This window comes from Capricornis sumatraensis, chromosome 5 (genome assembly GCF_032405125.1).
Source record: "Capricornis sumatraensis isolate serow.1 chromosome 5, serow.2, whole genome shotgun sequence".
Classification (NCBI taxonomy): Eukaryota; Metazoa; Chordata; class Mammalia; order Artiodactyla; family Bovidae; genus Capricornis; species Capricornis sumatraensis.
The window spans coordinates 116,675,950-116,687,896 of NC_091073.1; the positions used below are offsets into that span (position 1 = coordinate 116,675,950).

Here is an 11,947-nt window from a genome sequence, read left to right on the forward strand (position 1 = left end):
AACTCATTCCACAGCCCCAGAACCTTTGGATTGTAATTTTAATGAAACTTTCAGTACACAGATCACCATTCTTTCCCTGCCCCTGTAGAGGTTCCTGACTCAGTTCTTGGTCGGGAGTGGTCCAGGAAACATCATCTTTCCCATGGGGTCTCTTAGTGGGAGATTTCCAAGGACTCAGGCCTAAACTGTTCCCATCAAGGGTTTACTCTTAGCCCTTTCTCTGACACAGAAGGTCAAAGCCAGGTATCCTTTCCAGACTTTTCCCCAGAGAAGAGAGGAAAATGGCCACGGGCAATCTAGGCCACGGTGCCCAGGAGATGTCCGGCATGGGTCTCTGGAACCAGAGAGCAAAAGAAGGGAAAGGCCGGGTCCGGTCTAGAACGAAGCTCAGAAGAAGAGCGCGGGTGCGGTCACGTCGGTGGGCGTGGGCCAGGCTGGGCTCGAGAGATCAGATCCGGAGGCCGGGTGGGCGGCTCCTGCATGGATGCGCTGGTGTCGCACCAGGTGGGTCTTGCGGCTGAAGCTCTTGCCGCACTGCGGGCAGGGGAAGGGGCGGGAGCCGGTGTGCACCGCCTGGTGGCGGACCAGGTTGGTCTTGGAACTGAAGCTGCGGGCGCACACGGCGCAGGCGTGGGGCCGACTGCCCGTGTGCACCGCCTGGTGGCGACCCAGGTGCGACTTGCGGCTGAAGCGGCGGCCGCACTGCGCGCAGGCGAAAGGCCTGGCGCCGCTGTGGGCTCTGGAGTGGGCCACCAGGTTGGGCCGCGAGCCGAAGCAGCGACCACACTGCGCGCAGGCGAAGGGCCGCTCGCCTGTGTGCACCCGCCGATGTCGAGCCAGGTGCTGCCCGTGGGTGAAGCTGCACCCGCACTCGGGGCAGAGGAAGGACCGCTCGCCGGCTGGAATGCCCGGGAGCGCCGGAGTGCCTCGGGGGGCGCAGGCCAAGGGCTCGGGGGCCGCGGGGTCCACAGGGGCGCCCAGCGCGCACTCGTCGCACCCGAAAGGGCGCTCCTCGCCGCTGTGCAGGCGCTGGTGCGTGGCGAGGTTCTTCTTCCAGCCGAAGCTCAGGCCGCAGTGGGAGCAGGAGAAAGGCTTGGGTCCGGGAGAAGAGGCGGTGGGGGACGGGGTAGGGGACGTGGGCGAGGCCGGCGCGTCGGGAGAGGGCGGGGTGCGGCCGACCGCCGCGTGCACCCTCTGGTGCCGCACCAAGTGCTGCTTGTGCGTGAAACTGCGGGCGCACTGCGCGCACTGGTAGGGCCTCTCGCCCGTGTGGATGCGCTGGTGGCGGATCAGGTGCGTCTTTTTGCGAAAGCGCTTCTCGCACTCGGGGCAGGGGAAGGGCCGCTCGCCGGTGTGCGTCTTCTGGTGCGAGCCCAGGTGGATCTTCTGGCTGAAGCGCTTGCCGCATTCGGCACACGGGTAGGGCCGCTCGCCCGTGTGCGTGCGCAGGTGGCGGGTCAGGTGTGCCTTCTTGCTGAAGCGCTTGTCGCACTCGGAGCAGGGGAAGGGCCGCTCGCCGCGGTGGCTGCGTTGGTGCAGCAGCAGGTGCGCTTGCTGCGTGAAGCTGCGGCCGCAGTCAGGGCAGGCGCACGGGCCCTCGCCGCGGTGCAGCCGCTGGTGTAGCCGCAGGGTCAGCTGGTCCCGGAACCGGCGCTCGCACTCTCCGCAGCCATAGGGCTTCTCCGAGGCGGTCGGGACCCAGCCCGTCAGCGCGAGCCCACCCAGTGTTCCTGGGGCCCCTGGCTCCAGCTTATAGGCGGCGGGCAGAGACCCCAGGTCAGACGGGGGAAACGGGCTGGGGCGTAATGCCAGATGCTCGGGCCATTCCGCCTTCTCGTGGGCCTCCCGATCCTCCTCCTCCTCTACCTTCACCTTCCGAATCATCCACTCGTCCCCTGAAAGGGCAAAACAAGGCGAGTCTGTTAAACCCCACGTTTGTGGCTCACCTGGTAAAGAATGCGCCCATCAGCAATGCAGGACACCTGGGTTCAATCCCTGGGTTGGGAAGATCCCCTGGAGAAGGGAAAGGCTACCTACTCCAGTATTCTAGCCTGGAGAATTCCACGGACTGTATAGTCCATGGGGGTCGCAAAGAATGGACTGACTGACTTTCACCTGATCCTTTTGTTTGCCAATAGAACCACCGCTTCCTGAAGTCCCTAAGCCTAGCTCCTGCTCCTTCCACTGGAAAGTTCCTGGGAATGTCCAAATCGGAGGATCACCCTAAGTCCTCCTCCTGGGCTCTCCAAGCCAGGGGGGTGCTTTCTCCTTGGCTTGCTTGCCTCCTTAAGGAGACCCTGCCTCTATGGTGGGCACCCCTTACCCTCACTCAGGGTTCAGTCTTCAGCTTTCACTCTGAGGGCTCAGAGGCCCATGGGAAGGGGGGGCACCCCCATCTTGCCGTCCAGCCCACTCCTTTCTGGAACCACAGTCTCCCATCTGCAGACGAGCAACTCCCGTTTGTGCCCAGTGAATCGACTGCAGCTCAGCAGGCTTATCAGCAAACACCCCACCTTCCTGGTTCTACTCCGCTGCCCTCAGCAGAAGGTATACAGCCTCCTCCTGTGGGCTGGCCTCGACACTCACCTTGTTTCTATGTTATTCGCTCAGTTGTGTCCGACTCTTTGCAACCCCGGAGGCTGTACAGTCTGCCAGGCCCCTCTGTCCGTGGGATTCTCCAGACAAGAATACTGGACTGGGTTGCCATTCCCTTCTCCAGGGGGTCTTCCAACTCCTTGCCAGTGACCAGAGGCCTTTGCATCCCTTCCTGTGGTTTCTCAAAGGCTGCCCCCACCTGCTCCTACTCCCTTCACTGCTAGGGCCAGGTGGGAAATCCCGGTTTAAGAAGACGATTGAGCTTATAGGATGTGGGGAACCAATGGATGGTGCCAGCCTCTGGAGACGCAGGGAGGGCCCTCTGGGGGAAGCAGGTTTGATACAGGTTCCCCTGGCGCTCTGTCCTTCTTGAGCACTGAGATGACCCAGCCAAGAGGAAGGAGTTCAGGACCCAGACTGGGAGGGTCCATTTGGGTTTTTCTCTGCCACTAAGAAGCAGTGTGACCACTGTTGAGTCACTTAATCTCTTTGAATTGAGTTTTCTTTGAGTTGAGTTTGTTAGCTTGCTTAGGCGTAAGCAATGGACTGGTTCATGGTGCCTAAATCTGGTGCCATGTCATAATCTCCTGGAGAACTTTTTAAGTGCCATCTAGGGAACCCAGGCCTATGAATCTGTTCCCTTTCTTTCAAGCTCCCAAAGTGACTCTTGTTTGAGAGCCTTGGAACCAGCTGATTGGACTTCCTTCCTGTCTGGCTCTAAAAGTCTGTAATAGCCTGGGGCTTAAACTATCACAATTAGATTTCCTTCCAGTTTCTTTTACCGATCCATCCTTTTCAAACGCTCTTTATCCTACTGTGCTATCACTTTCATTTTCTTTGTGCAACTTTGCTACCAAAGACCCATCAATAGCTCCCCATTATTTAGAGTATAAAGTCTGCTCTAGCTGCGTCGGAGACTCATCCCAACCCAGTCCAACTCTCTTAATACTCCCAGGCATAAACCCCTCGCTTCAGGCAAGCCGGTCTCCTATAACCCCAGTTATTAATATGTCAACTTGCCTACTTCTAAGTCAGCCAAGGATGTCTTCCCATCCTCCAGCCTCATCCGAATTGAAGTCTACACCTCTCTTAACATGGTGCACAAACCAACAAAAGCTCTGACAAATCCAATGTGTGAGGGTCTCATATAAACACGGTTGACTCTTCTACACTTCCTTGTGACATGGCTTTGTCGTTATTTGTTCTTTTCATTCTTTCTTCTAGCTCATATTGGTGTCAGATTTCAGTCTCTGGAGGGCAGACAGCTTGAGGATTGCCACCATGTACTGAGAGCCAGCTGGAGATGAGGCATTGTGTGTACACTCTCACAAACCTTCACCCAAACCCCTGAGCAGAAGTTACCCTTCTTCCTTGTGAACAAACTGAGGCTCCTGTAGCCTATCCAAGATCAGCTATAAAAACGTGGAGCAGGAATTTGAACCCAGGACCACGTCACTCTACAGCCCATCTCTTTCTGCTCCACCTGAAACAGCCTAGCCTGAGTGGGCACCAAATAAGCCCTTGTGGAATAGGTGACATCACTCAGGCAAGAGGTGATAAGGCTGGTGGTGGTGGAAGGAAGTGATGGGTAGGGTTGTGGAGAGAGAACCAACTGTTTGATCACCGTGGATATGGGGGAGATGCATCAAATACAACTGTTCTTCTGAGCACCAAGGTCAGTGGAGACTTGGGGGAGGGAGCAGGTCTGGGGACAATGAAAAGGTTGATCGACATCGACACCACGTGTCTTGGTGGGAATCGGTGATTCAAGCTGTCAACAGGTGTGAACATCGACTAGGGGAGAGAGAATGGGAAAGTAAGACTTCCGGAAGACGTGGAAGTGAGAGTGTATTTCTCTTTGGTGACTAGCCTCTCTGATTCCTGTTGTCTGTGGATGCAGAATTCCTGCTGGGTGCTGAAGCTCTACAGCAGAAAGGTGGCAGGGCCTGATTCATCTTGGGTTGGAAGGCCCTGGAGTGGCTTTCTTTTTACACGATGCCCGCACACCCCTGTTCCCTCCGCCTGGCCCCCTGGTGGGATGGACTGCTGGGAAGACTCACCTGGGCAGGAGCCTGTGGGCTCAGGCTTGCGTGGTGCACACACCTGGCCTCCTCTGCAGGGAGCTTCAGCTTGTTCCGTGGGGGCACCTTTCTCCGGTCTGGGGGCTTCGTGCCCTGGCAGAGAACAGGCTACCTCAAGGATGCTGCAGACACCAGAGATGGAGAGAGGTCCCCCCTGGTGCCAGGAGGCAGGGGCTTCTGAAACTCTGGCCCCAGCCCCACACACAGGAGTGGTCCCATATCAAACCTGCAGGGGCTGAATTCCCAGCTGCCCCAGGCCATGCAGGTTGCAAGAGCCACAAGTGTGAGGGGCTTCTGAAACGTGTGTGTAAGAGAGTGGAAGCAAGAATGGTCCCTGTCTTGAGGCTTCCAAGAGGCCCTAGGAGGAGAGATGGGGAACTTCCTAGCTACCAGATGGGCCTCAGTTTCCAGGCAAATCACTGGAGAAGATGGGGATGTCAGAAGGCCAGGTCCACGCCTGCTTTAGGCTTCTTCTCCCTGTATCTGCTTAGCCACCTCTTTCAATCTTACTTTTCTGATGAGGCCAACTCTCACCCCTCTATTCAATCCTCCCGCCTGCCCCACCCGCAAAGCCTCTTCCAACCCTGATTATAAGTGCATTTATTCCTACATTTGTTGTCTGCTAGTCCTCTGCAATGGCACCCCACTCCAGTACTCTTGCCTGGAAAATCCCATTGATGGAGGAGCCTGGTAGGCTGCGGTCCATGGGGTCTCGAAGAGTCAGACATGACGGAGCGACTTCGCTTTCACTTTTCAGTTTCATGCATTGGAGAAGGAAATGGCAACCCACTCCAGTGTTCTTGCCTGGAGAATCCCAGGGACAGGGGAGCCTGGTGGGCTGCCGTCTATGGGGTCGCACAGAGTTGGACACAACTGAAGCAACTTAGCAGCAGCAGCAGTAGCAGTCCTCTGCCCTCACTAGGATTAAGCTCCTAGAAGGCAGGGATCTCTTGTCTCCTTGGTCACTGAGGTATCTCTAGTATCTAGAATAGCGTGGGACACTTTGTAGGTGCTCAATAAATATTTGACGAACAAAGGAAGGAAGACTCCATCCTGAGCCAGCTTCCGTGGTCCCCACTTACCTGAGCATGTACCCAGCACTCTGTCTTCCCGGGGAGGAGACATCCGCTCTTGGGCATCATGGGACTGTTCCCCAGGCTCACTTTGAGGGGTCATCTCCGGCTGTCCCACAGAGAGGCCTGTTACAAGCAAAAGGTAGGATGCAAGTCAAGCATGTCATACAGAAGAGGTGATCCAAGACGGTGGCTTTTCCCCTTCCCAGCCTAAAAGAGTTTTCCCTGGGGGTTAAGGAAAGTGAGGTCTCTAACCCTCACGGACAAGGGACAACTGGCTTCCCCAGCAGCCTGACCAAATATCAACCTTAGTAGCTGCTTTACATCAAATCAAGGACAGAGATGAATAGATTTAGAGAGAGAATAGATTTAACTATCCTGGTGTTCTGTTAGTACTAGCACAACCTCCAGCATGGACCAGGCAGGCATTCTTTGTGATGAAACCAGAAAGGATGCTGCCCTAAAGCCCCCCAGAGCCCGAATCAGGGTCGCAGCCTCCTGGGGATGCTCTCCGGTCTGAATTAGGGAAGCAGCAGGCCTGGTAAGTTTTTTATACAGCTCATGGGGTTCTCAAGGCGAGTATACTGGGGTGGTTTGCCATTCCCTCCTCCAGTGGATCATGTTTTGTCAGAACTCTCCATTATGACCCACCCGTCTTGGGTGGCCCAGCAGGGCATGGCTAATAGCTTCATTGTGTTATGCAAGCCCCTTTGCCACGACAAGGCAGTGATCCGTGAAGGGCCATCTCTGATGCAATGGACATGAACTTGGGCAAACTTCCGGGAGATGGTGAGGGACAGGGAGTCCTGGTATGCTGCAGTTCATGGGGTCACAAAGAGTCAGATCCGACTGGGCGATTGAACAACAACAGGCATGGTATGCCCTTGAAGCCTCCTACTCCGTTGCCCCCCACCCAAGCTCCTCCAGTTCTGCCGGCTCACCCAGGGAGCTGAGGGCCTCCAAGGTCTCTCTCATGGCAACCCAGGGTGATTCCTCCTGGGGATCCGGCCACCGACCCTAAGGAGAACATACATCCTTGTTCAGATTCTCCTCTGCAGCTTCCACCTGGGCCCTGGCTCTGCCCAACCTCTTCCCATCAGCTAGCCCCAGAGGCGCCCAAGGGGATGTCCTCAGGGACGGTGAGGGAGTTGAGGGACCGTGGATTTCAGAAAGCAGACGCCTTTGAAGGTGAGGAGAAGCGCTGAAGCCATTTCTACAAGCTAAGCTCGGGGTCAGCTCTGGAAATCAGCTTTTCACCCCCACCTGCAGGTCACTGGGGTCCAGCACCAGCCCATCAGCGCTCCCCCCCCCACCCCCTCCTCCCCAGGGCCCTTGCCTGGGGGTGTCAGGAATCAACCGACTCTCTGGGAAGAGGGTGGAGGGTGGGAGACCTGCGGTGGGGAGCAGGGAACTTGGTCTCCTTGGCCCTCCAGCTGTCATCGCAGGAGCTGGTGAAACAGGAGCCAGCCTGGGGTGGGGGTGGGGGGTGGGGGGCGGGCCGGAGGTATCACTGCTTGGGGCCACGAGTTGGGGAGGCCCTTGGAGGAGGGTCCTCCCCGGAGGCAGGAAAGAGCTCTTGACAGCATTACCCCAGAACCCGACCTAAAGACCATCGTCCCTCCCCCGCGGGGCTTTCCGAGGCCCGGACACCCGACCCTCAAAGCCCCCACGGCGGCTCCGGCTCCTGCGGCTCCCCTGCCCATCCCCCAGCAAACTCTCCTCCCCACCTCCACCCCACCCCCGACAGCCTCCCTGGCAGCGGTCCCTGCACCCCTCCCCTCTCCCTCGCCCTCCGCCTTCCGCCCTCTCTCCCCACGGGAGCTGGCTGGCTCCCCAGCTCCGCCCCCGGCCCCGCCCCTGCCCTCAGCCCGCCGGCTCCACCCCTCCCGGCCCGGCTCGGGTCTGCGCTCCGCTGCCACCGCCCCCCTGACCCTCCGCCGGGGCAGCCTCCGCGGCGGCGCTCCCCTCCCCCTCCCCGGGGCCGGGGCCGCCTCCCCCGCCGCTCCGGGCTCGCCCTGCCTGTCCCCCGCCTCCTCACCCCTCCCGATCGCACACTCCCTCCCTTCCTTCCCCCTCCTCTTTTCCTTCCTCCCCTCCCCGGCCCTCTCCTCCCCCACCCCGGCTTCCCTTCCTTCTCCTCTCCTCTCTTCACCTCGGTTCCCTCCCCCTCCGAGGCCCCGTCTCCCTTCCCCCTCCTCCTCCCCGGCAGCCTCTCGATTCTCTTCCCTCCGGAGCCCCACTCCCCAGAACGGACCCCACCCCCTCCCCGTCCGCTCCCCGAGCCCCCCGCTTCTCTAGCCGCCCTCCACCCAAACCTCGGGGTCTGCGGCTGGGCCGCTCACTCTGGCCCCTGTGCCCGGCCCTGCGCCCCCCTCCCCGGCCCGGCCCCCCAGCCCACCTCCGCGTCCCCTCCCCTCCCGCTCGGTGGCCCCCTACCCCATTTTTTTGCTCCCCGCCGACTTCTCAAGTTCCCCCCCACCCCAGTACAGGGATCCCTCCCACCTCCCCGCCCCCGTGTGGCCCCGCGCCCCGGCCCTCGCTCCTGCCGCTCCGGGCTCCCGGGCTCACCTGTCAGCGCCCTTCTCGCGCCCCTCCCGAACACCGGGTCCCCGCGCCTCCCCTTCCTTGCCTTCCCCCTGGCCCCCTCCCCTGAGCCTTCCCCCTCCTCTCCTCGAGGGCCTCCCACCCGTCCCCCACTCTGGACCCCCACGCGGCCCCTGGTCCCCTGCGCCAGCCCAGCCCTCCGGGTCGGTCTCTCCGCTCTCCCCGGAACCCTGACCCCCCGACCCCAGCCAGGCCCTCCTCCTCCCCCGTCTCAACACCCAGCTCTCCCCCGGCCCCTTCCCCTCCTGTGCCTTCGGGGGCCCTCCTTTCCCAGCCGCCCCCCACCCCCACCCCGAGCTCTCGGCGCCCGCACCCCGGGGGCTGTCACCTGCACGGCGCGGGCGGCGGCTGTGGGTGCGGCGGGAACCGGCCCCGACGCGGCCCCGACCCGGGCGCCCGGTTCTCCTGCTCCCCCTCGCGGGCTCTGCAGCTCGGGTGCGGACGGCCCCAGAGACTTGACAGACTGACAGCCCCGAAACTTCGCGGGGAGGGGGAGAGGAGAAGACGCGGAGGGAGAGGGAGCAGGGGAGCGGCGGGGGGCGGGGGATGAGGGGAGAGGGGAGGCGGGTCAGGGACCGGGTGCCCTGTGGGAGGAGGGGGTGCCCAGCGGCGTCCCGGCGGGCAGGTGACGGTCTGGACCAACGACGGCCCGCGGTCGGTGCCGGAAAGTGGGAATGTAGGAGCGGGGAGGGAGAGGGAAGGGAAGGGAAGGGAAGGGAAGGGAAGGGAAGGGGTGGGGGAGAGGGATGGGGGAGGGGAGGAGGGAGGGGAGGACGGGCACTCGGGCGGCGAGGGAGGGCGCTGACAGGCGTGGAGGGAGGAGCCCGGGGAAGGTGGCGCGTGGGGCGTCGGGGGGTGGGGTGGGGGAGGAGGTGAGTTGGGGGGAGAGGAGGGGGCCTGCTCGGGGGAGGGGAGCAAGAGGCTGGGCTGCGGTCTTTGAATCGCGAGGTCCCGCCAGGAGTGTGTGTGCGTTCGCTGCGTTCCGGCGGCCTTGGGGATCGAGTCCCCCGACTGTCGGTCGGTGGGGTCAGTCTGGGAGGCTCCGGCCCTGTCCCGCTCTTCAGCCGTGCCCGCTCGGACCCACCCCGATTCGTACCCGCTCCCCCCACCCCCACCCCACAGTCCTTCGGGGCCGCGAGGCGAGCCCGAAGGAGACCAGGCGCGGGCCCCGGTGCCTGCGAAGAACTTGACCTTCAGAGTGGAAATGGGGGTCAGGGCTTCCAACTAGGTCACCTGGGACAAGGCAGGGCTGGTCGGGGGGAGGAGGTTCAGGGGTGTGGCCGGAGTCGTGCGTTGTGAAGGCCTGAAGAAGCCAGGGCATCATCCAGGGGAGCCCCTGCCTCCCCCGGGGGTGGGGTGGGGTTAGTCCCCTGGGCGTGATGGGCCGGAGCCTCCTGGCCGGCTGGAGGGATGCCCTCAACCCTCAGAGGTCCCTGCCCTGGGCTGTGATGTTTCTCTGCAGCCTTGCCACTGGGACACCCCAGTCCCTGGAAGCTCCCCATATCCCATCCTTCTCCATCTAAACTGGGGGCTGGTTCTTCCAGGCCTCCCTCCCTAACCTCCTTCTCCAGTCTCCTCAGGTTCCCTAAAGCAGGGCATGGGGAGGGAGGTTGGCTCTTGGAGCAAAGAGCAGGCTTCCCTGACTGTTCCCACCCCATCACCCGGAGGGGATCCTAGGGGACAGAGAGGCATGGTGAGCCGCAGGGCCACACCAGTGTTTCTTGATGTCTAGGATGAGGGAGACAGGGACAGGGGGTACCTGGAGGAGTGCAGGGTTCCTCGAGGTCAGCTGTGAAGGGCCCTTCTACCTCCCCTTCTGGATGCGCTGCTTCAGCCAGCAGGGCCGGGCCTGCTCTCTAGACGGCAGGATGGCCCTGGGAACAGAGCACACGGCTGTGTGCCTGTGCGGGGCCAGAGCACCCGCGAGTGTCCTTGTAACACCTGCAGCGGAGTGTGAGCGCGTGAGGTGCCGAGGGGTGTGTCCAGGTAGGCGTGTGTGAGAGCTGGGGACAGCTGGGTGTCCAGGGCCTCACCTGGGACCTTTCCAGAGACCCCACCCAGGAGCTCCTGAAGAGATTCACTGCATTCCCTCTTGGCCCAGAAGAATGCCTGGCACAGCTCTGGTTCCTGGCAGCCACCTCCTCCTCCCACCACCACACACACATATCCCCACAGGTGCAGTGACTGTGTGGGATGTTTAGAGTCAGGCACATCAGGCCTGGGGGCTGGAAGGTTATGGAATACCAAGCCCAAGCCACTTTCTGGCCTGGGTGTCCTGGGAGCTGGTAACTGGTAACCAGGATGTAACCAGGATCCCCCTGGGGACTGGTAACCAGGATGTAACCAGGATTCCCCTGGAGAGAGAGCTGGTGCTGGCTTCTAACCGGATGCTCCGATTATTCCAGATTATTCCATCCGGTTGCCTGGCCCCCAGGGCTGGGAGAGCTGTCTCCAGGGCCCCTCTGCCTCCTGCCGTCCCCCCTTCCTACCCCAAGCACTCTTCTTTGAGGCTGGCTGTCACTGCCCTGCCTGAGCTTCCTGGTTCTGGATCCCATGAATCCTAGGGGACCAGGGTGGACCCAGCCGGCCACACGTCATCACCCTCAGTAAGAAGTCAGACCTCACAGAGGGACCCTGGCCCCAAACAATCCAACCACCCTGGAAACCCCATTCCTTCTGCTCACCGACCCTCATTTCTGGAGTGCCTGGTTTGTGGGGTTGAGGGGGGCAGAAGATACAGAAAAGGGACAGGGGAGAGGCTCACATACTCTGGACTTGAGGGCTGGAAGGCCGTGGCCTTATGACTCAACCCTGGTATGGGGTCATGGCTCCCCTTGAGAATCTAATAGAAGTTATGGAACTGTCATCAGAAAAGCATGCACACACATAATTTCAAAGTATTCATGGAGCCCCTGTCCTACCCCCCATGATTTCCTGGAGGCCCTGAGGTTTTTACTAGTAAGGAAACTGAGGCCCAGAAAGGGTGTGGTTTGTCCATGTCCACAGTAGTTAGTGGTAGGGCCTGAGAGTGTGGGCTGTCAGAGGTCCAGAGTATCTGGCTGTGGCCCCTCATTACACACACACACATACCAGGAAGGGCACTCTTTCCAGGGAGTGTGGGTTACCAGAGGCCCAGAGTGTCACACACACACACACACACACACACACACACACACAGACCCCATGAAGGGCACTCTTTCCAGGGAGTGTGGGTTATCAGAGGCCCAGAGTGTCAGACACACACACACACACACACACACACACACACACATGCACGCATACACACACACACACCCCCCAGGAAGGGCACTGTTTCCAAGGAGAGTTGGCATTGGAGGGGACCATGCCATGTGTAGGCAGGTCCAATCTGTTTCTGGGCAGCTGGTGCTCTGGGGCACAGGGCTGAGATAAAGCCTGCCCAGCCTCTCAGGCCTCGCCCTCACTGCCTCAGGCTGCCTTGGACCCTCGAGGCCAGGCTGCAGCAACCGCCACCGTGTGGGGGCCAGGGAGCCCTGGCCTGGCCTCTCTGCATCCCTGCCACAGCACGGCGTCTGCAGAGCCTCAAAGCTCCCCGACAGGTGACCGGGGGTCACC

The 11,947-nt window shown here is 60.8% G+C and overlaps 1 protein-coding gene across 1 annotated transcript; it reads right to left on the reverse strand.

Annotated features, from left to right (window-relative positions):
* Positions 1-387: 387 nt before the first annotated feature.
* Positions 388-6,724, reverse strand: ZNF467 (zinc finger protein 467). The gene is made up of 4 exons (XM_068973436.1): positions 6,691-6,724; positions 5,759-5,875; positions 4,656-4,769; positions 388-1,895 (listed from the first exon to the last, which is right to left on the reverse strand). The coding sequence occupies exons 1-4, from the start codon at positions 6,722-6,724 to the stop codon at positions 388-390; spliced, it is 1,773 nt and encodes a 590-aa protein (XP_068829537.1).
* Positions 6,725-11,947: the final 5,223 nt, after the last annotated feature.

Excerpts from the sequence above, each read along its gene's own strand:
- ZNF467 (XM_068973436.1), bottom strand. The coding sequence starts at position 6,724 with ATGAGAGAGACCTTGGAGGCCCTCAGCTCCCTGG. Across the intron at positions 5,876-6,690 it reads GGAGGCCCTCAGCTCCCTGG|GCCTCTCTGTGGGACAGCCG; the intron begins GTGAGCCGGCAG and ends TGCTTGTAACAG. Across the intron at positions 1,896-4,655 it reads GCCCACAGGCTCCTGCCCAG|GGGACGAGTGGATGATTCGG; the intron begins GTGAGTCTTCCC and ends TTGCCCTTTCAG.